Raw genomic sequence first — 26803 nt, 5'->3', positions numbered from 1 at the left:
GCTTCTGGCACATTCAGCCAGCACAACCGGAGCTCAGGCAGGGACCTGGGTGAAGGTTTTCCCAGAGCAGGAACAAGGGTGGCTGAGTCCCAGCAGGACAGGCTGCAGGGAATGGCCCAGGATTGGCTCCAAGCAGCCTCTCCTGACTTGTCCCTGTCCTTTCTCCATGAACAGGTGCCCATGTGCAGCCACAGCAAATGTCCAACAGCAGCTCCATCAGCCACTTCCTCCTGCTGGCACTGGCAGACACGCGGCAGCTGCAGCTCCTGCACTTCTGCCTCTTCCTGGGCATCTCCCTGGCTGCCCTCCTGGGCAACAGCCTCATCATCAGCGCCGTAGCCTGCGGCCACCACCTGCACACGCCCATGTTCTTCTTCCTGCTCAACCTGGCCCTCAGTGACCTGGGCTCCATCTACACCGCTGTCCCCAAAGCCATGCACAATTCCCTCTGGAACACCAGGAACATCTCCTACACAGGATGTGCTGCTCAGTTTTTTTTTTTCCTTTTCTGTGCTGCAACAGAACATTTCCTGCTGACCATCATGTGCTACGACCACTACGTGTCCATCTGCAAACCCCTGCACTACGGGACCCTCCTGGGCAGCAGAGCTTGTGCCCACATGGCAGCAGCTGCCTGGGCCAGTGCCTTTCTCAATGCTCTGCAGCACACAGCCAATACATTTTCCCTGCCCCTGTGCCATGGAAATGCCCTGGGCCAGTTCTTCTGTGATATCCCACAGATCCTCTAGCTCTCCTGCTCCAATTCCCACCTCAAGGAACTTGGGCTTCTTGTGGTTACTAGCAGTTTATCGTTTTGTTGTTTTGTGTTCATTGTTTTCTCCTATGTACAGATCGTCAGGGCTGTGCTGAGGATCCCTTCTGAGCAGGGACGGCACAAAGCCTTTTCCACCTGCCTCCCTCACCTGGCTGTAGTCTCTCTCTTTGTCAGCACTGCAGAATTTGCTCAACTGAAGCCCGCCTCGATGTCCTCCCCATCCCTGAATCTGGCCCTGTCAGTTCTGCGCGAAGAAATCCTGCTCAGCGTGGGCAACTGAGCCCTTGAAGGACTTAGTGTCAGGTCAAGGCTTCCTTTCCCTCCCAAAGCCTTCCCTTGTCAGCCTTGGGCAGGGGATTCATCCTCCCTCCCTCCTCCTTCCCACAGACCTGCTTGGAACCACTCTGTGGGCACTTTCCATTCTCTGTGTCCGTCCTCAAGTGCAGTGCCAACCTGGGTCAGTCCTGGCCCTTTCCTGAGCTCCCAGGAGCTCACAGGCTGAGATGGCAACGCTCAGCCACACCAGGGCCCTGCCCCTGCCAGCAGCACCCCCACAAGGAGCAGCAGCAGCAGCAGCAGCAGCAGCAGCAGCTGCAGTCGCCTCTCAGCTGTTGGTGCCCCTGCACTGCAGCCCCTCCCGCTGGCACCAACGTTCCCTCGTGGCCTTGGGGACAGTCCTGAATCTATCCATGGGGTCACAGAGCCATGGAATCCCAGAGTTCCGGGTTCCTGGAATCCTAGAGTCATTGAATCTTGAGAACCACACACAGAGGAGGAGGAGGAGGAGGAGGAGGAGGAGGAGGAGGAGGAGGAGGAGGAGGAGGAGGAGGAGGAGGAGGAGGAGGAGGAGGAGGAGGAGGAGGAGGAGAGGGAGGAGGAAGAGGAGGAGGAGGAGGAGGAGGAGGAGGAGGAGGACGAGGACGAGGACGAGGACGAGGAGGAAGAGGACCAGGAGGACGAGGAGGAGGACGAGGACGAGGACGAGGAGGAGGAGGAGGACGACGAGGGGGACGAGGACAAGGAGGACGAGGAGGATGAGGAAGAGGAGGACGAGGAGGACGAAGAGGACAAGGAGGAGGATGAGGAGGACGAGGAGGAGGAGGAAGAGGAGGAGGAGGAGGACAATGAAGAGGACGAGGAGGACGAGGAGGACGAGGAGGAGGAGAAGGAGGAGGACGAGTAGGAGGACGAGGATGAGGACGAGGACGACGACGACTACGGTGAGGAAGAGGATGTGGAAAATGAGGAGGAGGAATAGGAGGAGGAAGAGAGAGAACGAGGACAAGGAGGATGATGAGGACGAGGAGGAGAATGAGAAGGAAGAGGAGAATGAGGATGAGGAAGAGCAGGAGGAGGAGGACAATGACAAGGAGGATGAGGAGGGGGAGGAAAATGAGGAGGAGCAGGAGGAGGAAGAGGAGGAGGAGGAAGACGACAAGGACTAGGGCAAGCACAAGGAAGATGAGGAGGAGGAGGAGGAGGACAAGGAAGAGGAGGAGGCAGAGAAGCATGAAGAGGAGGAATAGCAGGAGGAAGAGAGAGGACAAGGACAAGGAGGATGATGAGGATGAGGAGGAGGAGGACAACGAGGAGGAGGAGGAGGATAAGAAGGATGAGGACGAGGACGAGGAGAAGGATGAGGATGAGGAAAAGGATGAAGATGCAGAGGACAAGGAGGACGAGGAGGAGGAAGACGAGGAGGAGAAGGAAGAGGAACAGAAGGAAGAGGAGGACAAGGAGGAGAATAAAGAAGAGGAGGACAAGGATGAGGAGGACCAGGAGGAGAAGGACAAGGAGGATGAGGATGAGCAGGATGGGGAAGACAAGGAGGAGGAAGAGGAGGAAGATGAGGAGGAGCAGAAGGAGGAGAATGAGGATGAGGAGGACAATGAGGAGGATGAGGAGGATAAGGATGCGGAGGATAAGGAGGAGGATGAGGTGGAGGACAAGGATGAGCAAAAGGACGAGGATAAGGAGGACAAATAGGATGAGGAGGACAAGGAGGACAAGGAGGAGGAGGACGAGGAAGACGAGGAGGAGGAGGAATAGGATGATAAAGAGGATGAGAATGAGGATATGGAGGAGGACAATGAAGAGGAGGAGAAGGAGGAGGAGGACGAGGACGAGGATGACGAGAAGGAGGACGAGGATGATGAGGACGATGAGGACGATGACGACGACGACGACGACGAGGACGATGACGAAGAGGAGGTGGAAGATGAGGAGGAGGAATAGGAGGATGAAGAGAGAGGACAAGGACAAAAAGGATGATGAGGATGAGGCGGAGGAGGACAATGAGGAGGAGGAGGAGGAGAAGAAGGATGAGGACGAGGACGAGGAGGAGAAGGATGAGGATGAGGAAAAGGATGAAGATGCAGAGGACAAGGAGGACGAAGAGGTCGAGGAGGAGGAGGAGGAGGAGAAGAAGGATGAGGATGAGTAAAAGGATGAAGATGCAGAGGACAAGGAGGACGTCCTCGTCCTCGTCCTCCTCCTCGTCCTCCTCGTCCTCCTCATCCTCCTCGTCCTCCTCATCTTCCTTGTCCTCGTCCTCCTCCTTGTCCTCCTCCTCGTCCTCCTCTTCCACTTCCTCGTCCTCCTCGTCCTCCTCGTCCTCCACCTCCTCTTCCTCCTCCTCCTCGTCCTCCTCGTCCTCCTCATCCTCCTCATCCTCCTCGTCCTCGTCCTCCTCTTCCTCCTCCTCCTCTTCCTCCTCCTCCTCCTCCTCATCCTCCTCCTCCTCCTTGTCCTCCTCGTCCTCCGCTTCCTCCTTGTCCTCTTCCTCGTCCTCCTCCTCCTCTTCCTCCTCGTCCTCGTCCTCGTCGTCGTCCTCCTCATCCTCCTTGTCCTCCTGTTGTCCTCCTCCACATCCTCATTCTCATCCTCTTTATCCTCCTATTCATCCTCCTCCTCCTCGTCTTCCTCATCCTCCTCGTCCTTGTCCTCCTCCTTCTCATCTTCGTCCTCCTCCTCGTCCTCCTCCTCGTCCTCCTCCTCCTCCTCTTCATTTTCCTCCTCCACATCCTCATTCTCATCCTCTTTATCCTCCTATTCCTCCTCGTCCTCCTCGTCCTCCTCGTCCTCCTCTTCCTCATCCTCGTCCTCGTCCTCGTCCTCGTCCTCGTCCTCGTCCTCGTCCTCGTCCTCGTCATCCTCCTTGTCCTCCTCCTCGTCCTCCTCTTCCTCCTCCTCGTCCTCCTCGTCCTCCTCCTCGTCGTCCTCCTCCTCCTCGTCTTGCTCCTCCTCCTCCTCATCCTCTTTGTCCTCTGCATCTTCATCCTTTTCCTTATCCTCAACCTTCTTCTCCTCCTCCTCATCCTCCTCCTTGTCCTCCTCCTCCTCCTCCTCCTCCTCCTCCTCCTCATCCTCTTCATCCTCTTTCTCCTCTTCCTCGTCCTCTTCCTCGTCCTCTTCCTCCTCCTCCTCCTCCTCCTCGTCCTCCTCCTCCTCGTCCTCATCCTTGTCCTCCTCCTCCTCCTCCCTCTCCTCCTCCTCCTCCTCCTCCTCCTCTGTGTGTGTTTCTCAGGATTCAATGACTCTAGGATTCCAGGAACCTGGAACTCTGGGATTCCATGGCTCTGTGACCCCATGGATGGATTCAGGACTGTCTCCAAGGCCACGAGGGAATGTTGGTGCCAGCGGGAGGGGCTGCAGTGCAGGGGCACCAACAGCTGAGAGGCAACTGCAGCTGCTGCTGCTGCTGCTGCTGCTGCTGCTGCTGCTGCCTCTGCTGCTGCTGCTGCTGCTGCTGCTTCTGCTGCTGCTTCTTCTGCTCCTGCACTGCTGCCGCAGCTGCTGCTGCTGCTGCTGCTGCTGCTGCTGCTGCTGCTGCTGCTGCTGCTTGTGGGGGTGCTGCTGGCAGGGGCAGGACCCTGGTGTGGCTTGAGCATTGCCATCTCAGCCTGCGAGCTCCTGGGAGCTCAGGACAGAGCCAGAACTGGCCCAGGTTGGCACTGCACTTGAGAACAGACACAGAGAATGGAAAGTGCCCACAGAGTGGTTCCAAGCAGGTCTGTGGGAAGGAGGAGGGAGGGAAGATGAATCCCCTGCCCAAGTCTGCCAAGGGAAGGCTTTGGGAGGGAAAGGAAGCCTTGACCTGACACTAAGTCCTTCAAGGGCTCAGATGCCCATGCTGGGCAGGATTTCATCGGGCTTTGTCTCACGACAGTAGCAGGGTCAGAAGTGGTGGGAGCAGCTGGAAAGCAAAGCTGTGTATTCCCTCCCCCCAGCCCATTTGGGAACATCTGGGCAAGGTCTCCATTGTCTGCCTGCAGCCAGCTTGGGAGGCCCTTCCTCTCCTCCTCCTGCTTGGGGGACTGGGCTTGGTTTCTTCTGCCATCTGCAATGCTGAGCTTCTCTCTCCTCAAACCTGGCTGCTCAGGTTCATGTCCCTGTGTCTCACACCTTCCTCCTCTTCCTCCTCACCACGTGCTCATGGAGCCTCTTTGGGCAGCTGGACTGGAACTGGCAGCAGCAGGCGAGCCCTGAGGAGCACCTCTGGCCTCCAGCCTTTCTGCAGGGCTGGCCAGAGCCTTCCTGCCAGGGGCGAGCCTCTTTCCTCTCTCCTCCCGAGGCAATATAGTCTGGATCTTGGCTCTGTCCTCTTTTCTCTTTCAGGGAAGGATCAGCCATGGCTGAAGGGATTTTCCGTAGGTACCTGGTGTTGATGGACATTGTCAGCATCAACCAGCCTTCTGGAAAGAATGGGATTTCTCCTGAGGATGATAAAGGAATTGTCCAGAGGATGAAGAAGCAGGAGGTGATCCTTTGGCAGCACCAGCTGCACTTGGAGAAGGAAATTGCAGACCTGGAAGCCAGACAGGAGTGTTTGGCATGGCCTTTGTGGGAACTGGAGGAAAGATCCAATGGCACACATGCACAGCGGTTTGCTTGGCTGTCCCTGACAAGTTCATGATCTGGAGGCAGCGTAGGAATGGAGCCAGAGGGGAGCACAGAGAAGAAAAGACTGACCCGGGGCTTCTTGGGAAAGCCTGGAAAGGAGTGGCCTTCTTGACAAAGCCCTTGGGCTGCTCAGGGCCATTTGTATCTCCATGGGCAGAACTGGAGGATTCTTCCAGCATTTGTGGATAGATTTGTTGAATTACCTCTGTTCAAACAAAGGGGAACTGGAGAGGGTTCTTTCAAAGTGTGACTCCTCCCTATTCCATCAGCAATAGTCTCACAGGATTTATGGGTCAGGAACATGTACAACACATGGCAGGGAAGCTGGGCAAGCAGTGAGTGCTGTACCAGCACGGCCAGAACGGTGCAAGAGCCAGCGCCAAACAGGCTGAGGCAGCCAGGCCAATCCCATCTTTCCAGGGCTCTGGGCTGAACACACAGCTTCAATAACATCAGGTGTGCTCCCCACAGAACCTTCTGCAGAGCTCTGGGTGAGGACTGCCAGCTTTCCTCTTTATTTTGTATCAATGTTCTGGTTTGAAAGAAAAACCAGTGAGAGACTCTAAGTCAGAAATACAATTTATTGGGAAAAGAGGAAAAAACCCAAAAATACGTGCAATACTACAAAAGGAAAACCACTGACAAAGTCAGAATACAACCTAACACCCCTCTGGCCAGCATGCTGGTGCAGTCCAAATTGGAGTGGCTGCAGTTCTCTTGGAATTGCAGATGTGGTTGCTGTGTCTTCTTGGAAACCTCTGGAAAGGCTGCCTCTCTGTCTAGAAAGTCCCGGTTTTATCCAGGTGGGAATGCCTAGCTCCTCCCCCCTGGCCGGAGCATCTCACAATTGGCTGATGTTATTCTGAGTCACGAGGTGTGTCCTTGATCACCTGTTGAACAGAACTGGCTCCTGGAGAGTGTCTCTGAGCCATGTGGCAAGACATTGATGGGCCATTAACAGGAGATAAGGAAAACTGCCCAGAGGCAGCTCCTACTCAGATGGTAATAAGAAACATCTTGGTGCTCCAATCTTGGACAATCAGAAAAGGAAATTTTTCTCTCGTTTTTCCCATCTTACCTATGCAGATGTGTTGGGAGGCCATCTCTCTGTTTGTGTAGGTGTTGAACCTGAGAAAGGCAGTCTGTAGTGTCAGATGGATACCTGAGGGCTGTCACATAAGCAGTAAGGGTGAACTGTCAATGTAAATCATTATAAAGAATGTAGTATGCTCCCTCTTAACATTAAAATTCAGTGACACCTGTGGCTCCAGTGGGTTGTGGGTTAGGCATGTGTCTTTACCAAAAATGTAATGCTTATTGTAATATTTTTCAATCGGAATTGGGTCCAAAAGCAGGAGGATCTTGGTGCGAAATTAGTATTCAGCCTAATCATTACAACTAATTATGAGTTTTATTGAATAGATGCACATGTACAAATGTGCCAGCAGTTAGACTCTTTGATGAGTAGGTTTGAGGCATTTTTTCATTTAGTCTGTAGTGTGAACTTCAGTGCCTGCAGACGTACATATTAAATTTCCCTCTTCCGTCACCACTTGATGATTATCATCACTAGAATTAAATTCTTAGTGTAGTGAGGAGGTGGGAAATAGATAAGAAAGTCTGTTGGGTTTGCATGGCCAGGTTTTGGTAGGTGAAGTAATGGTTTCTGTAAGAAGCTGTTGGAAGCTCCCCCATGCCCACAGAGCAAATGCCAGCCGGCTCCAGGAGAGGCCCACTGGCCTGGGCTGGGCCCGTCAGGGATGTGCTGATGCCTCTGTTATTGCTGTGAATATGTAAACTCACTGAAGAAGGGAGTTGTTAGAGGAAATGCCGCGGGAGACAAGACTCATGATATCATGATCATCAAGTCTCAGTTTATTGTGACAGATTACACAGTTTATATATGTTCGTTAATTAGCTCATACATATTGCAAAAGCCAAGCTCATGATTGGTTGCTATGTGACTTGTACTATTATCTTAAAAGTATCTTTATGATCGATACATGCCTGTCCGGCTGGCCTTGCAGTTAGAACAGCTTAGTACCCCCTTTGTTCTTCTCTATCTACTTCTACATACTAAGCAATTTCAATATCCTGCTTTCTGCACATCATCTATTCTTCAGGGCCATGCGAACTTTGCAGCAGTCACGTAGCCCTCCCTATTTGGATTAATTTTACAGTATCATGTCCCTTGTCGTTCAACCATTCCTCTGTCAGGCTCTCTTCATCTCCCCCGTTTTCCTTTTGTACAAGAAGGTGTGCATTCAGCATTTTCTGCAAAAGCTGCTGCATCAAGCCTTGTAAGCAAGTAAACACACAGGGCAAAACAAACAAAAGTATCACAATTATGCTTAGAACTATTATGCCATATTTGATGATGTCCCTCAACCATGGTCCGATCCCCAATCCTTTCAGCCAGCCTTCCAAGCCCAATCCGTCCTCCACCTTCAACTGTTGAGTTAGCTCGGTCAATTTTCGTATTTGCTTATGGATAGATGTAGAGTGATCAGATAAGTTCATACAGCACATTCCTTCAAATTCTTCACAACTATGACCTTGGGCTAGAAGAAATAAATTAGTGGCAGCTGCTCTTTTTTGCAGAACTGCATGACAGATACTACCTATATTTGTGGCAAGCTCACTTAACATTTTAGATGAAATATTCATTTATTTTTCTGTCCAGTAGGCTAGGATTTTTAATTGTGTGAGAGCTTGCACTGAAGCAACTCGTGGGGTGAAAAAGGAGGTTAGTATTACAGAAGTGCACCCCACTTCATATTTCTCATGGTTTTGATTGTTCTGTTTAACATGAAAGGAACAAACTTAATTCTAAATACAAACTATATTTATGATAAACTTAATGTTATGCTTTTGATTATCTAATTGATTGTCCCTCTTTTTCTTTTGCCATTGAAAAGCAATGGTAAAATGAACAGAAAAATCACAGGCATTACTAAAACTCATTAAAACTTAGTAAAAAAAGTCTATAACATAATTAAAAACACACTTATGAAAAAACCCAAAGTCTACAATCTTCTGTGGGTGAAACACAAATCTTTGCACAATCCACTTTTGCTGTGCATCCTCTGATTTACTTGTGGAGAGATTAGTGTTCTCTTGAAATTGATAAGTTTAACATTCTTCAATGAAATCTATCCAGATTCTGCACCTGCTAAAACACAAACAAACTCAACACTCCCCACAGGGACTGGAGGGCCCTCTCTCAATTCTGTTTCTTAAAATTTGCATGAAGAAATGGAAATATCAACATCTTGATAATAAACATGAAAAAACATCAAGAACAAAACAATTCATATAGTAAAGAAACTAACAAAAAATAAAAATCAATCAGATAATACACAATTAATATTACATATAAAATCACAGTTACCAAGTGCTACACTATCAAATTGTCATCCCAGAGTCTGCAGCAGCTGATAAACCTTAAAACAACAGAGATCTGGATAAAACATGTCCGGATCATGTTTCTCCAAAACTCCTTTTGAGGCTCAGCTGCCCTACATGGTCAAATTGTCAAGCCAAAAGGACTTGAATACTTTTTGATGCAGAAAACACCTGGGTCAATCACACCATCCACGTAGAGCCAGAGCTTGGCCAGAGCTCAAACTCTAATTGGAGGATATGTTTTAACACATTATAAAACAAAAGTCCTAGAAATAACAGTTATAAGTAAAAAACCTTATTATTAAAAATTTATCAAACTATTAAATAATTGAACCTGTTTAAAATCTCTTTCAAGACAAAAATTCTCTAAATACAACAAACCCTTTCTTCAGAAATCTGAAAATTTGAAGTCTGAAATTTTGAATTAAAATTTGGATAATGAATTTTTAAAGGAAGATGAATTGCAGCTGCATAAAAGATTGGATAAAGAAAACACATGAGTAGTTAAAAAATCAAAAACACAGGATCCTGAAAAAACATCTTGTAATCAATCACCTAAAGAGACAATAAAACATATGAAAACTGACTGTAAATACTATAACAACACCTTAATACCTTAATAATAATTCTTATCACAAAAATCAGACAACTCACATTTTATGATTAACCTATTAACAAGAAATGTTTAAAATAGTTTAAGACAATCCTTTTAAAGCACTCATATAACATTAGTAACAATCACTACTTATCATTACTTACAAAAACTTAACAATCACTATTTATCGTATTATCTATAAAACTTAAAAATCACTATTACTTATATTATTATCTATAAAAACCCAAAGACGGAGATTACAAACTCAATACTAAAATTCCATCAGATGACATTTTCTCAACTCTTTGTTTTCAGAGACATTTTTGGTAATTAAATCATTACTAACATTTCTATCTTTATACAGTGATTTTTATCCATATCATATTTGAAATAACATTGATTCACATAATGTTCATCCTTCTTGGTATCTTGGAAAACACTCGGTACTGCTGTACTTTTTCATTACGTCTTCTGACTCTTGTAAGAAATTGGAAAAACGCTGTTGAAATTTTTGCTGTAGTGTCGCGATCCCGCCATCGGCGGCGCTGCTGCTCTCGGCGTTGTCGCTGCCATGGCAACCAGGACTGTGCCGCCATCTCCGCCGCCATTGCTGGGCGCTGCGGGGAGATGAGGGGCGGCGCCGCCTCGCTCCCGTCCTTGTTGCGCCACCTTGTGGATGGGAGAAGAGACACCCCCGCCACGGCCGCGCCCCGCCTGCTCCGACTCCAGCGCGGCCGAGCCCCAGGAACGCCCCTCTCCCCCCTTGCGCTGCTGCTCGGCAGCAAGGAGCCTTCCGTCTCTCGGCTGATGTCCGCTCCGCCCCGGGCTCGCCTCCGGCTCGGTGCTGGCCGGCCCCGCTCTGTCTGGCCGCGCGCCTGCTCCGTTCTACCTGATTCCCGTTCACAAAAAGTGAATTTGGGATCCCAGTCCCGTTGCCATAAAGCAATTTGGATCTCAATTTCCAGCACCTCAATGCTACTAGTGTCTATGGGAGGTACAGGCATTTCAGAAGCAGAGATGGGAGTGGGAAAATTTGTGAGAACCAGAGGGTTTGGCTCACTGGAGAGAAGCGAGGGTTTACATTCCTTATTTTTCTCCAGAGCTGTCCGTATCACTTCCACCGCCCTCTTTTCTGCCTGACACATTAACAATTCGTTATCAACCACACTCCAAAGTTTACTCATTTTATTGCCCGGTTTATCCTCATCTAACACTAATTCCCACAACTTATCCCTATATCTTCTCCATTCTGAAAGTTCATGAACACTAGGGGGGTTAACGAAAAAGCCGTAAGACTCAGCATGATGCAATAGCGAAGGGAGATCCTTATCTAAGTCAATCCCCCTAATCTGCCTTTTTCTAAGAGAAGCACTAAATAAATCATATGCTGCTTGCCTTTCCATGATTATGTCGGTACCGTTGCTGTCTCCTTCAGGCTTCGGCAGCACGTATCGGCTGAGCCCGCTTCTACGGTCACTCAGGGCGCGGAGCAGAGCGTTTCGCCTCTTCTCTTTATTTTCGCCGTCCTTCCAGCCACAGGACCCGCACTCCAACGCAGCACCTCTCTCGCCTTAGGCTCGGATCAGGTCCCTGCTTTCGGGCGCCAGTTGTTAGAGGAAATGCCGCGGGAGACAAGACTCATGATATCATGATCATCAAGTCTCAGTTTATTGTGACAGATTACACAATTTATATATGTTCGTTAATTAGCTCATACATATTGCAAAAGCCGAGCTCATGATTGGTTGCTATGTGACTTGTACTATTATCTTAAAAGTATCTTTATGATCGATACATGCCTGTCCAGCTGGCCTTGCAGTTAGAACAGCTTAGTACCCCCTTTGTTCTTCTCTATCTACTTCTACATACCAAGCAATTTCAATATCCTGCTTTCTGCACATCATCTATTCTTCAGGGCCATGCGAACTTTGCAGCAGTCACGTAGCCCTCCCTATTTGGATTAATTTTACAGTATCATGTCCCTTGTCGTTCAACCATTCCTCTGTCAGGCTCTCTTCAGGGAAAAGCAATTGCAGCAAAGGAATTGTGTCCAGAAAGGAGCGAGGATGTGTGAGAGGAGCAGCCCTGCAGACAGCCAGGTCCGTGCAGGAGGGGCAGGAGGTGCTCCAGGCACGGGGATGCTGAGATTGCCCTGCAGCCCTGGGGCAGCCCTGGGGAGGCAGCTGAGCCCTGAGCACAGGGAGGGCACGGGGATGCTGAGATTGCCCTGCAGCCCTGCAGGAGCACATGCCCCAGCAGGAGGATGCCTGAGAGGAGGCTGTGAGCCCATGGGAGGCCTGTGCTGGAACAGATTGCTGGCAGGGACCTGCAGACCTGTGGAGAGAGGAGCCCACCCCAGAGGAGGTTTTCTGGTTGGACGTGTGATCCTGGGGGGACCTGAGCTGGAGCAGGCTGTCCTTGAAGGACTGCGCTCTGTGGAAGAGTGATCCCTGTTGGAACAGTTTGGGAAGAACTTGTCAGGAAAATTAATCCACAAACACCAGAGGTTTATGTCATTGTCACATGCCCCCAGCTGGGTAATAATTAGCATTGACCCCATGATTCACAGAAGGCTGATCAACCTCTTCATTATATTATATATCATTATTAAGAAACCCATTGCTTTTATATACAATTATAATACACCTGGACCTAATTGGTCCACAAATCCAAACACTACCACCATTGCCTAATTAAAAAAAACACCCTTTGGCAAACAAATCTCCATAACACATTCCACATGTTCACAACAGCAGGTGCAGCAAGTGAAGATAAGAATTGTTTCTCATTCTTTTTTCTGATCTTCTCACAGCCTGCCCCCAGGACAATGCCTGGGAAAGTTGTTTCTCTCTGTGGCCAGAGAGCTACTGCCACAGGTTTATGTCCTAAACAGAGACAGAGGAGTCCTTTGATTTTATTCAAATAAAGGGAGAGGCCATGGGGCATTCCCTTGAGGTCTTTCCAATTTTTGGAGGACGCAGCCTCCTTTTTATCCTAATTTCCCTTCTGTCTTTCCACACTGGATGAGGTACTTAAGCGGTACAGACTTCCTGATATGTCTGATACCAAAGATTCCCCTCTAATGTATGACACTCACTTTTAGATTTTAATTTTCATGGAATCTATGTTTTTTCCCCATTGTTTATTTCATCTTTCAATATCCAGTTTCATTTATCAGTAAACCTACAGTTCGTTTGTTGTCTGAGATTGAGAGGCCAGATGTTTTCTATTGTCATTTGTGTAGCAGTTGCCTCTGGACTGTTTTCCTTATCTCCTGTGAATGGGCCCATCAATGTCTCCCCGCATGGCTCCGAGATAACTCCCTCCAGAGCCATTTCTGTTTAACAGGGGATCAAGGACACACCCCGTGACTCAGAATGGCACCAGCCCATTGTGAGATACTCTGCCCCGGGGGAAGAAGCTAAGCATTCCCACCTAGATATATCCTGGGATTTCTAGACAAAGGAGCAGCCTTCCCAGAGGTTTCCAAGAGGACACAGCTGGGGTTTTCCACTGGACCAACTACACCTTTTCTATAGGACCACTGCCCAAACAGAACCACATCTGCCACTCCAGGAGGACTGCAGCCACTCCAATTTGGGCTGCTACCAACACCCTGGCCAAAGGGTTGGCAGGTTGTATTCTGACTCTGTCGGTGGGTTTTCTTTTATCTTATTGCACGGTTTTGTTTCTTTTCCTTTTTCCTAATAAATTGTATTTCTGACTTGGAGCCTCTCACTGGTTTTGCTTTCAAACCAGAACAGCTGAGTGCCAGCTAAGTAGGTAAAGCCCTACTTGAAAACACAGACATCAGTCCATGCTATCCCCAGAGGCAGAACGTTGGCGATCGCACCGAATCCGGATACATCTGGATCCACTCCTCCAACACCTGACGGCTGATCAACACTCGGAATTTTTCCCAGGGCTGCTGGAAATTGCAGGAGCAGGATGGACACGTGGACCTAGAGTAACTGTGAAGAGAGCCTGATAGAGGAATGGTTGAACGACAAGGGACATGATACTGTAAAGTTAATCCAAATAGGGAGGGCTACGTGACTGCTGCAAAGTTCGCATGGCCCTGAAGAATAGATGATGTGCAGAAAGCAGGATATTGAAATTGCTTAGTATGTAGAAGTAGATAGAGAAGAACAAAGGGGGGTACTAAGCTGTTCTAACTGCAAGGCCAGCCGGACAGGCATGTATCGATCATAACGATACTTTTAAGATAATAGTACAAGTCACATAGCAACCAATCATGAGCTTGGCTTTTGCAATATGTATGAGCTAATTAACGAACATATATAAACTGTGAAATCTGTTACAATAAACTGAGACTTGATGATCATGATATCATGAGTCTTGTCTCCCGCGGCATTTCCCTCTAACAACTGGTGCCCGAAAGCAGGGACCTGATCCGAGCCTAAGGCAAGAGAGGTGCTGCGTTGGAGTGCGGGTCCTGCGGCTGGAAGGACGGCGAAAATAAAGAGAAGAGGCGAAACGCTCTGCTCCGCGCCCTGAGTGACCGTAGAAGCGGGCTCAGCCGATACGTGCTGCCGAAGCCTGAAGGAGCCAGCAACGGTACCGACGTAATCATGAAAAGGCAAGCAGCATATGATTTATTTAGTGCTTCTCTTAGAAAAAGGCAGATTAGGGGGATTGACTTAGATAAGGATCTCCCTTCGCTATTGCATCATGCTGAGTCTTACGGCTTTTTCGTTAACCCCCATAGTGTTCATGAACTTTCCGAATGGAGGAAATATGGGGATAAGTTGGTGGAGTTAGTGTTAGATGAAGATAAAACGGGTAAGAAGATGGGAAAGCTTTGGCGGGTAGTTCATAGTGAATTGCTAATGTGTCAGGCAGAAAAGAAGGCGGTGGAAGGGATACGGACAGCCCGGGAGAAAAATAAGGAATATGAACCCTCGCTTTCTTCTAGTGAGCCTAACCCTCCGGTCCTTACAAATTTCCCTATCTCCATCTCTGCTCCTGAAATGCCTGCACCGCCCACAGATACTAGTGGCATTGAGGTGCTGCCATCAGCTCCCCCTCTACCCCCACCATCGCGTCCCCCTCCGGCAATTCAAAATGTTACCGTAGCACCCTCCTCGCGGCATCCGCCGTCTCCCGGCCAGGCACCTGTCCCTAGGGCAGATTCTGACCTCGTGGAGGCCATGGCTAAGGGAAGACGTGAGTTATGGGCTGCTATTGCACAGGAGGGCATGCAGACGGGGGACGCTGAGCTCTTCACGGCAGCACAGGAAACCCTTGCGTTTCCGGTGATATTTTCGCCGAATGGCGACGGGGGATACACTGCGCAGGTCCAGAGCATGGACTGGAAACTGTTGACACAGCTGCGCGCCACTGTGGGGAGCTATGGTATCGCCAGTGAGCCTGCCAGACAAATGCTTGATTTTATTTTTAATGCTCACACTTTATTGCCTTCCGATGTTAGGGGAATGGCCAAATTGATCTTCATGCCGCATCAACGCTTACTTTTTGAGGCACGCTGGAGAGAGGAAGCGGAGAGAAGTGCCAATTTACCAAGGGCTCAGGGGGATCCTTTGGCAGGGCTTACTGTAGCCGAACTCATGGGACAGGGTAATCATGTACGCTTAGAACAACAGGCGGCACTAGGACCTGACAAATTAAGAGAAGCCACAGTGGTGGCAAGAAGAGCCATAGACAAAGTCAAGACCCCGGGTGGAATTCCAATGTATATGGGGATTAAACAAGGCAGGGAGGAGCCTCTTGGCACATTCGTAGATAAAATAATGGAGGCGTTGTCCAAAGCAGGGGTGGCTGATCATATGCAGGATGCCCTACTTAAGCAGTGCATACTCCAGAATAGCAATCCCACAACTAGAAATTTGATTACTTCTATCCCTGGGGATTGGACTGTCCAAGCATTGCTAGAAAAGGCTGCTTCAGTACCAGTTGGAACTCAGGCACTATTGGTTAATGCTTTGCAAGAGATAGGACAGGGATTACGAGAACAGGCAAGCTCTCAAAATCAGGTTTTAGCCTCTCAAAATCAGGTCTTAGCAGCCCTTGCTCCCCTTCAGGCTACGGCTGGGCGCCCCCATTCTAATACTACCGGGGGGGCACGTGTAAAATGCTACCGCTGTGGAAACTTAGGTCACACTCGAAGGGAATGCGGAGCAACAGGAGTCTGGTGTGGCAGATGCCAATCAAACACCCACAACTCTAACGCATGCAAAAGGAAGCAGGGAAACTTCAGGAGCAGCGCGATCAGCGGCCGCGCCGGGACACAAATAGCAGCTGCAGAAATGAAGCCACTCAGCAATTCCAGCCTGCCACCTGCGGGAGCCTCGGCCTGGACTTGGCAGCCGCAGTAGACACTGATCTCCTAACTTCAAGACCACATAAAATTCCAACTGGAATCCATGGCCCCTTGCGAATACACGGACAAGCTATGGGAGGACTCATTATTGGCCGCTCTTCAGCCTCTATTTTAGGCCTCTTTGTGGAACCAGGGATCATCGATGCCGACTGCTGCGGCGAAATCATGATCATTGCTCATACGCCATATCCCCCCGTGACAGTACCAAAAGGTCAAAGGATTGCTCAGTTAATCCCACTGCCACAAATGACCAAAGGATTGGAACCTATATCCCAAGTCCCCAGGACTCCAGAGGGATTTGGCTCAACAGGAGGTCTCGCATTGCTTACCTTGGATCTCAACACCCGCCCCAGGAAATCCTGTCGCTTGATCCATCAGGGACACAGCATTGTGCTTAAAGGACTTCTGGATACGGGCGCAGATACCAGCATTATTGACCCAGGTCATTGGCCTGCGTCTTGGCCCACCCAGCCCACAGCAACCACGGTGAGCGGCATCGGCGGAATGACACTCGCAAGCCGCACCCCAGTACTGACTGTTGAAATTGAAGGGAGACAGGCGTCTGCAGCGCTCTCTATAACAACCTTACCACCTGCTGTTCAATGCTTGATTGGCCGTGATGTTCTGGCCCAGCTGGGCCTCGTCCTTACCAACGATCATTCTTTTCAGTGACGGCCATTGCTTGGATCTTCCCGCTACCACTTACATGGACTACTAACGAGCCTGTGGTAGTTAAGCAATGGCCTTTGAAACGGGAAAGTCTGGAGCAGGCACATTTGTTGGTTGATGAACAATACAAGCGGGGACATCTTAGACCATCCACAAGCCCTTGGAACACTCCGATCTTTGTTATCAAGAAAAAGTCGGGCAATTACCGGCTCTTGCATGATCTCAGAGCAGTAAATGATCAGATGGAACCTATGGGAGCACTGCAACCTGGGATGCCGAATCCTGCTATGTTACCACAAGAATGGCCCATTTTAGTTATAGATTTGAAAGACTGCTTTTTTACTATTGCTCTGCACCCTGCAGATACTAAAAGGTTTGCCTTTACTCTCCCTGCCCTCAATCATGGCGAGCCAGCCAGGAGATTTGAATGGACGGTTTTGCCACAAGGAATGCGTAATTCGCCTACAATTTGTCAGCTATATGTGGATGCAGCACTTCAGCCACTGCGACAACGCATGCCCGATACCATCATCTATCACTACATGGATGATATTCTGTTCGCACAAGCAACCCCCTTTTTAGACTCTCAAATCCATGATATCCTGCATACCTTAGAGAAGTCTTCTCTCGTCATTGCAGCCAACAAAATTCAATTTTCTGCTCCATGGAAATACTTGGGATGGACGATCACTTAACAGCGAATTACACCACAGAAGCTATCTATCCAGTCATCAATCAACACCTTGCATGAAGCGCAAAGGCTTTTGGGCGACCTACAATGGCTCAAGCCAGTTACTGGAATTCCTAATATCCTTTTAGACAAACTGCGCCCACTCCTCAAAGGAACCGATCCCTGCACTCCAGTTCATCTGACGTCAGATCAACGTCGTGCTTTACACGACATTACACACTGCATCTCTACTGGTTTTGTGAGACGTCTTGATCCTGATCTTCCTTTACATTTGACCATTTGGAACACTGAGGACCACCTATTAGGGGCTGTCACCCAGCATGAAAAGAAAACGGGGGAGACAGTGGTGCTAGAATGGATCTCACCCCCATTACAGCAAAAAAGAACAGTAACCTCCAAGGTCGACAGCCTGGCAACACTTATCAAGAAGGGACGTACTCGTATTTTAGAGATAAGTGGTTCAGAACCAGTAAAAATCAATATACCCATGGAAAAACCCACTTTGGACTGGTACCTTCTAAACTCTGCACCCCTTGCCGAAGCATTGCTTTCATCTGCAGCTACTGTTAGTACAGGACCCCTTACACCCAAACAATTACAATGGGTAGGAAAATGGACATGGATACAGAAACCCCTCAGAAAGGAGAAGCCTATCTCAAATGCCATTACAGCTTTCACAGACGCAGGCCGCAAATCACGCAGAGCGGCTGTGGTCTGGAAGACAGAACAACAATGGCATTACCAGATACTGGAAGCAACATTTCAGGACAACTTACAGACATTGGAGTTAAAGGCAGTTATTTGGGCAGTGTCTCACTTGTTGGGGCCGCTGAACGTTGTTTCTGACTCACTCTATGTCGTAGGAGTGGCATCAAGGATTGAAGATGCCGCCATCAAGGAGGTCCAAAATCAGCGCCTTTACGAGCTCTTTCTTCAATTAAAGCGCGCCTTAAGGAACAGAAGGGAGGCATATTCTATCATACATGTCCGCAGCCACAAATGGAATGAAGGACTGGGAGCAGGCAATGCCAGAGCCGACAAATTAGTGTCAGTGTCAATTGCTCATCAAGTAGTACTTCCACGGCAAACAATGGCCCGAGAGAACCATGCTATCTTTCATCAGAATGCCAAAGGCCTATCACAGAAGTTCCGTATTCCACTACAAGAAGCTAGAGCTATTGTTAAGGCTTGCCCCATATGTAGCCATCACAACAGAGGAGTGGGCCTGGGAATAGGAGTAAATCCGCGAGGCCTGCAAGCTAATGAACTTTGGCAGATGGATGTCACCCATGTACCTAGTTTTGGTCGTTTGAAGTACGTCCATGTGACTATTGATACTTACAGCCATTACATATGGGCTACTGCTCAGACAGGAGAACGGGCCCTTCATGTGGAGCGACATCTCAGCAGCTGTATCGCAGTTATGGGAGTGCCTCAGAAGATCAAGACTGATAATGGCCCTGCTTATTGCAGTAAACGTGTTGCCCGCTTTATGCAAACATGGAACATCACACACGTTACAGGGATTGCAAATTCCCCTACTGGACAGGCAATAGTAGAGAGAGCCAATGGAACTCTTAAACAATATCTGGAAAAATACATTGATACAGTCAGCGTGCAGGATAGGTTATTGAAATGCCTGTTTGTGCTTAATCACTTATGTATTTTTGGAGATGGGGGGTTACCCGCAGCAATTACTCATTTTGCCTCTAAAGCCCCTACCCCTCCGCAAATGGTAGTCAGGTATAGAGATCCAAAAACAGGGATTTGGCAAGGTCCAGCCAAAGTATTATACTGGGGCAGGGGCTATCTGTGTGTTTCTACACCAACAGGTACTGTGTGGGTCCCAGCTAAGTGGGTGCGGCCCACCAATGACCAGCCCGGAGCAGAGAAGGAGGCAGCGCCTACAGAGGACGATCTCCAGGATCCTGTATGAACTAGAAGAAGAGTTTCAGATTAAATTCCTGTTTGACTCGGAGAGAGAAGTTGAAGACTGCCTCTTGCCTCAGTTAGCTAGAGACTTTGACCGCTTTTGTCCGCTTGCTTGCTTGACTTGCAATAGTTATGACCACCAATCTTGGGTAAAAATATATTGTGGAGGGTGCTCTCATCGTTGGTGGATTCATCAGCACCACCTTACCTCTGCATTCTGGTGTCTTACCTGTCAGCGCCAGTGGAGCTTTGACTCACCACAGCGCGCTTTAACACGATTAACAGGTCAGCCTATCAGGGAGAGCCTGAGATTAATAGAAAATACAGAAGACCTGGAATTAAGAAGGCTAGCTTGGAGGGTACAGCACTTAGTAGAGAAAATTCTAGGTGTTAAAAGGACAGGGATTATAGATTCCTGTTGTCAGAATGGTATTGGCATCCCCATTCAGTGGCAAGTTGACCCAGAGGAATGGGACACGCAGTGTAGGAGGTTTCGTCGTCACAGCCGTGCTGCTAAGTGTGCAGGCATACGTCCCACCTCAACCTAAAACAAATGTATGGGTCACAATGGCAAATCTAACAGGGCAAGAGTCCATCTGTCTTGCTTTATCTTCCCCAGGCAATCCGTTCTCCACCTGCCTAGTCGGTCTACCATTGGATACATGGCCATGTCCTACACGTGTTCCAACTTGCGATAATTTAAATTTGAATACTACTGTAGATAATTGGGACAGGTGGGTGCCCTACTTACCGATCGCCCCGGCAGAACCCCAGGAGCTAGAGCTACTGGGGGCAGTTGGCATGGATTGCTGTTTGTACTTTAACTGGACAAGCAAGCAACAGAGAATCAATGAGTCTGCAATTGTCGTTAATTCCACTTTGCCAATTTACAGAAACAGTAGTATCTGGTGTCAGTACACGGCCAAAAAGGTTTCAAAGTCAACAAATAATCTGCTTTCTTTGCCCCGAGGAATATTCTTTATTTGTGGTGACAGAGCTTGGGCTGGCATACCTTCCAGAATAAAGGGAGGCCCTTGTTCGTTAGGAAGATTGTCATTGCTGACACCCAACACATCAATGATATTAGACATGGCTCGGCGTCATCATGGCAGCAGATTGCGACGCAGTGTACATAACTTTGCCAGTAATTGTCAAGATAATGTTAGATTTTGGTCCCCTGAGGCGATTATTGCTGCCTCTTTCCTAGCGCCTGGTGTTGCCTCAGCAGGAGCATTAGCTCAACTCAACAAGCTGGGATGCTGGCTAGCTAAACAGACGAATGCTACATCAAAGGCCTTAAGTGACATGCTTTTGGATGTAGACTCAGTAAGACATGCCACACTGCAGAATAGGGCGGCTATAGATTTCCTATTGCTAGCCCAAGGTCATGGTTGTGAGGAATTTGAAGGAATGTGCTGTATGAACTTATCTGATCACTCTACATCCATCCATAAGCAAATACGAAAATTGACCGAGCTAACTCAACAGTTGAAGGTGGAGGACGGATTGGGCTTGGAAGGCTGGCTGAAAGGATTGGGGATTGGACCATGGTTGAGGGACATCATCAAATATGGCATAATAGTTCTAAGCATAATTGTGATACTTTTGCTTGTTTTGCCCTGTGTGTTTACTTGCTTACAAGGCTTGATGCAGCAGCTTTTGCAGAAAATGTTGAATGCACACCTTCTTGTCCAAAAGGAAAACGGGGGAGATGAAGAGAGCCTGACAGAGGAATGGTTGAACGACAAGGGACATGATACTGTAAAGTTAATCCAAATAGGGAGGGCTACGTGACTGCTGCAAAGTTCGCATGGCCCTGAAGAATAGATGATGTGCAGAAAGCAGGATATTGAAATTGCTTAGTATGTAGAAGTAGATAGAGAAGAACAAAGGGGGGTACTAAGCTGTTCTAACTGCAAGGCCAGCCGGACAGGCATGTATCGATCATAACGATACTTTTAAGATAATAGTACAAGTCACATAGCAACCAATCATGAGCTTGGCTTTTGCAATATGTATGAGCTAATTAACGAACATATATAAACTGTGTAATCTGTCACAATAAACTGAGACTTGATGATCATGATATCATGAGTCTTGTCTCCCGCGGCATTTTCCTCTAACAGCTGAGAAGTGCCTGGGGCAGAATCACTGCCAGCCCTTGGCACAGGAACCTCTGGCTGCAGGACAATGCAGCTGCAGCTCCTGGAGAGATCTCCTAAAGCTGGAACATGCCAATGCCCACAGAGCCTGTGAGTGCATTCTCTGCTCATCTCCTGTGCAGAGCAGCCAGGGGTGCCCAGGGCTGTCCTGCAGAGCAGGGTCCTGCAGCCCAGGGCGCTGTGCTGGGCCAGGGACTCTGCTGCCTGCCAGGGACAGCTCTCAGCCGGCCCTGGAGCTGCTCCCAGCGCTGGCCAGGAGCTGTGGGGGGAAGGAGCCACCCTGAGCAGGGCAGGTGCTGCTGCTGAGAGGGGCTGGCTGGGGCAGGACTGCTCCAGCTCCAGACCAGCTCCAGAGGGCACTTCCCAAAGAAGGTAAGCCTGGGTTTGCTGTAAAGGTCAGGAGCTTTCCTGAGAGTATTTTCAATTTTCTGCTTGGAGAAAGATGATAAATTTGTGATGATGATAAAAATATTTTTGATTTTTATATATTTTTCATATATTCATAGTTCTGTAAATTACTGTTACGTAGTTTTAAAATTATAATCCTTAACTAACTCTATTAAACTCTTAAATAACTCTTTTTAACTACTATTATATATTTAATATATTTATGATCCTTAATTAACTCTAGTATGTTTCCTTACCTTCTCTTAGATTTTAGAACTATAACCTGTCTAAATACATTTTTAAAGTGCTATATAATCTTTTTATCAGAGAAAGAACCCACAAGAAGAGTATTTTGGGTTTTGAATGTGAGCAGTGATAAGAAAAACTGGGACAAAGAAAGGCCCTGGACTTATTCCAGTGGGTTGAGCCAGGGGTGTGTAACTGGGTACTGAATCTCCCATTGGATGTTCCTGTTAAATATCCTAAATAATCAACATTAACAAATTGTTGAAATCAGGGGCTGGGTGTTCCTCATCCCCACTGGGACACCTGGAAGGTTCCAATGAAGTTCTGGTTTTAACTTCACTGTTCTAACACTGTTGCAAGGGTTCTTTTTTTCTCTTTTGATTATAGACAACAGGGGGATGAGAGAAGCAGAACAGGAATTGTAATCCCAGAATCACAGAACATTCTGAGTTGAAAGGGACACACAGGATCATCAAAGGAATGTTAGAACATTTACAGAGACTCCAGAACGGTGACTTTGGCTGGTCAGTGTCTCTGCTGGGAGCCTCCCAAAGGGCCTTCAGCCACTCCTCAGCCCTGGGCAGCAGCAGCATCACCTCTGCAGGGCCCAGCAGGGCTCTCCTGAGCTGCCCTTGCCCAGCTGCACACAGAGCCTGCCCCAGCCAGGGCCCTGCACACAGGCAGGTTTCTGTAGGGCCGGGCCGAGGGCACACAGGGTGGGATGGGCTCTGTGAGCGCTGGCAGGGACAAGGCACCTCTCAGGAGGGGATGTCCAGGCCCAGGGAGATGCTCAGGGAAGCAGAGGGGGCTGAACAGAGCAGTGTTGGGGGAACAAGCCCATCCAGCCCCTCACCTTCCCTCAGCCACAGGGAATCCTTTACCTCTCACAGCTCTCAGTGGGAAACTCTGAGTGCAGCAGGAATGCTGGAGATTTCTGACCTCAGAGGGCCAGGAATGGTGAGTGGGTAAGAAAACAATTCCTAAAACCAGCTCCTGCCATCTATTTCCTTTAGAAATAAAGTGAAATTCCTTTAGAAGTCTGAATGCAGATGGTACCAAGCCTTTCTGCATCAGGAGTTATTCCCCTGACAAATCCTGAATATCCAGCCTTGTCCCTCTGCCACATGGCCACAAAACCAGGGGAGAAGGGCAGGGATGGCTCCTCGAGAGCCCCCACGCACAGGCCTGGCTGCTCCTGGCACACTCAGCCAGCACAACTGGAGCTCAGGCAGGGACCTGGGTGAAGGTTTTCCCAGAGCAGGAACAAGGGTGGGTGAGTCCCAGCAGGACAGGCTGCAGGGAATGGCCAAGGTTTGGCTCCAAGCAGCCTCTCCTGACTTGTCCCTGTCCTTTCTCCATGAACAGGTGCCCATGTGCAGCCACAGCAAATGTCCAACAGCAGCTCCATCAGCCACTTCCTCCTGCTGGCACTGGCAGACACGCGGCAGCTGCAGCTCCTGCACTTCTGCCTCTTCCTGGGCATCTCCCTGGCTGCCCTCCTGGGCAACGGCCTCATCATCAGCGCCGTAGCCTGCGGCCACCACCTGCACACGCCCATGTTCTTCTTCCTGCTCAACCTGGCCCTCAGCGACCTGGGCTCCATCTGCACCACTGTCCCCAAAGCCATGCACAATTCCCTCTGGGACACCAGGAACATCTCCTACACAGGATGTGCTGCTCAGGTTTCTCTGCTTATCTTCTTCCTTGGATCAGAGTATTCCCTCCTGACCATTATGTGCTATGACCGCTGCGTGTCCATCTGCAAACCCCTGCACTACGGGACCCTCCTGGGCAGCAGAGCTTGTGCCCACATGGCAGCAGCTGCCTGGGCCAGTGCCTTTCTCAATGCTCTGCTGCACACAGCCAATACATTTTCCCTTCCCCTGTGCCATGGCTATGCCCTGGGCCAGTTCTTCTGTGATATCCCACAGATCCTCAAGCTCTCCTGCGCCAATTCACACCTCAGGGAACTTGAGCTTCTTGTGGTTACTAGCAGTTTATCTTTTTGTTGTTTTGTGTTCATTGTTTTCTCCTATGTACAGATCGTCAGGGCTGTGCTGAGGATCCCTTCTGAGCAGGGACGGCACAAAGCCTTTCCCACCTGCCTCCCTCACCTGGCTGTAGTCTCTCTCTTTGTTAGCACTGCAGAATTTGCTTACCTGAAGCCTGCCTCGATGTCCTCCCCATCCCTGGATCTGGCCCTGTCAGTTCTGCGCGATGAAATCCTGCTCAGCGTGGGCAACTGAGCCCTTGAAGGACTTAGTGTCAGCTCAAGGCTTGCTTTCCCTCCCAAAGCCTTCCCTTGTCAGCCTTGGGCAGGGGATTCATCCTCCCTCCCTCCTCCTTCCCACAGACCTGCTCGAAACCACTCCGTGGGCACTTTCCATTCTCTGTGTCTGTCCTCAAGTGCAGTGCCAACCTGGGTCAGTCCTGGCCCTGTCCTGAGCTCCCAGGAGCTCACAGGCTGAGATGGCAATGCTCAGCCACACCAGGGCCCTGCCCCTGCCAGCAGCACCCCCACAAGCAGCAGCAGCAGCAGCAGCAGCAGCAGCAGCAGCAGCTGCAGTCGCCTCTCAGCTGTTGGTGCCCCTGCACTGCAGCCCCTCCCGCTGGCACCAACGTTCCCTTGTGGCCTTGGAGACAGTCCTGAATCCATCCATGGGGTCACAGAGCCATGGTATCCCAGAGTTCCAGGTTCCTGGAATCCTAGAGTCATAGAATCCTGAGAACCACACACAGACGAGGAGGAGGAGGAGGAGGAGGACGATGAGGAGGAGGAGGAGGAGAGGGAGGAGGAAGAGGAGGAGGACAAGGAGGAGGAGGACGAGGGGGAGGAGGAGGAGAAGGAGGACGAGGAGGACGAGGATAAGGAGGAGGAGGAGGAGGAGGAAGAGGAGGAGGAAGAGGAGGAGGAGGAGGAGGAGAAGGAGGAGGAGGAGGAGGAGGACAAGGAGGATGAGGAGGACGAGGAGGAGGACGAGGAAAACGACGAGGAGGAGGACGAGGAGGACGAGGACGAAGAGAAGGACGAGGATGAGGAGGACGAGGAGGAGGAGGAAGAGGAGGACGAGGACGAGGACGAGGAGGAGGAGGAGGACGAGGAGGAGGAGGAGGACGAGGACGAGTAGGACGAGGATGAGGAGGACGACTAGGTGGAGGAGGAGGAGGAGGAGGACGAGGAGGAGGAGGATGAGGATGACAAGGACGAGGACGACGAGGAGGAGGAGGAGGATGAGGAGGACGAAGAGGACGAAGAGGACGAGGAGCAGGACGAGGAGGATGAGGAGGAGGACGAGGAGGAGAAAGAGGAGGAGAAAGAGGAGGAGGAGGATGACGACGACGACGACGACGAAGAGGAGGTGGAAGATGAGGAGGAGGAATAGCAGGAGGAAGTGAGAGAACAAAAACATGAGGATGATGAGGACGAGGAGGAGAATGAAGAGGAAGAGGAGAATGAGGATGAGGAGGAGGATGATGAGGAGGAGGACGAGGAGGACGACGAGAAGGACGACGACCACGACAATGACGACGAAGAGGAGGTGGAAGCTGAGAAGGAGGAATAGGAGGAGGAAAAGAGAGAACGAGGACAAGGAGGATGATGAGGAGGAGGAGGAGAACGAGGAGGAAGAGGAGAATGAGGATGAGGAGGAGGAGGAGAAGGAGGAAAATGACAAGGAGGATGAGGATGAGGAAAAGGATTAAGATGCAGAGGACATGGAGGAGGAGGAGGAGGAGGAGGAGGAGGAAAAGGAAGATGAACAGGAGGAGGAGGAGGACAAGGTGTGAAGAGAGCCTGACAGAGGAATGGTTGAATGACAAGGGACATGACACTGTAAAATTAATCCAAATAGGGAGGGCTACGTGACTGCTGCAAAGTTCGCATGGCCCTGAAGAGTAGATGGTGTGCAGAAAGCAGGATATTGAAACTGCTTGGTATGTAGAAGTAGATAGAGAAGAACAAAGGGGTACTAAGCTGTTCTAACTGCAAGGCCAGCTGCACAGGCATGTATCGATCACAAAGATAGTTTTAAGATAATAGTACAAGTCACATAGCAACCAATCATGAGCTTGGCTTTTGCAATATGTATGAGCTAATTAACGAACATATATAAACTGTGTAATCTGTCACAATAAACTGAGACTTGATGATCATGATAGCATGAGTCTTGTCTCCCGCGGCATTCCCTCTAACAAAGGTGGAGAAGAAAGAGGAGGAGGACAAGGATGAGGAGGACCAGGAGGAGAAGGACGAGGAGGATGAGGATGAGCAAGATGGGGAGGACAAGGAGGAGGAAGAGGAGGAAGATGAGGAGGAGGAGAAGGAGGAGAATGAGGATGAGGAGGACAATGAGGAGGATGACGAGGATAAGGATGCAGAGGAAAAGGAGGAGGAGGATGAGGAGGAGGACAAGGATGAGGAAAAGGACGAGGATGAGGAGGATAAGGAGGAGGAATAGGAGGATAAAGAGGATGAGAATGAGGATGTGGAGGAGGACAAGGAGGAGGAGGAGGAGGAAGAGGAGGAGGAGGAGGACGACGAGGAGGACGAGGAGGACGAGGAAGATGAGGAGGAGGACGAGGAGGATGAGGAGGAGGAGAAGGAGGATGACAAGGAGGAGGACGAGGAGGACGAGGAGGAGGACGACGATGACGACGACGACGAAGAGGAGGTGGAAGA

The 26803-nt window shown here is 49.6% G+C and overlaps 1 protein-coding gene across 1 annotated transcript; it reads left to right on the top strand.

Moving 5' to 3' along the window:
• Positions 1-18549: 18549 nt before the first annotated feature.
• LOC146764371 (uncharacterized) lies at positions 18550-21410 on the top strand. Its single transcript, XM_085565272.1, has one exon. It carries the CDS (start codon positions 19757-19759, stop codon positions 21122-21124), a length of 1368 nt encoding a protein of 455 aa, XP_085421398.1. The 5' UTR covers positions 18550-19756; the 3' UTR covers positions 21125-21410.
• Positions 21411-26803: the final 5393 nt, after the last annotated feature.

Source organism: Lonchura striata, chromosome 35 (assembly GCF_050655825.1).
Source record: "Lonchura striata isolate lonStrDom1 chromosome 35, ASM5065582v1, whole genome shotgun sequence".
NCBI classification, from domain to species: domain Eukaryota; kingdom Metazoa; phylum Chordata; class Aves; order Passeriformes; family Estrildidae; genus Lonchura; species Lonchura striata.
The sequence above is the reverse complement of the archived record's forward strand: the minus strand, read 5'-3'. Positions and strand labels throughout refer to the sequence as shown.

Bases quoted from the DNA above. Each gene is read 5' to 3' on its own strand.
- LOC146764371 (XM_085565272.1), top strand. From the start codon at position 19,757: ATGGTATTGGCATCCCCATTCAGTGGCAAGTTGACCCAGAGGAATGGG.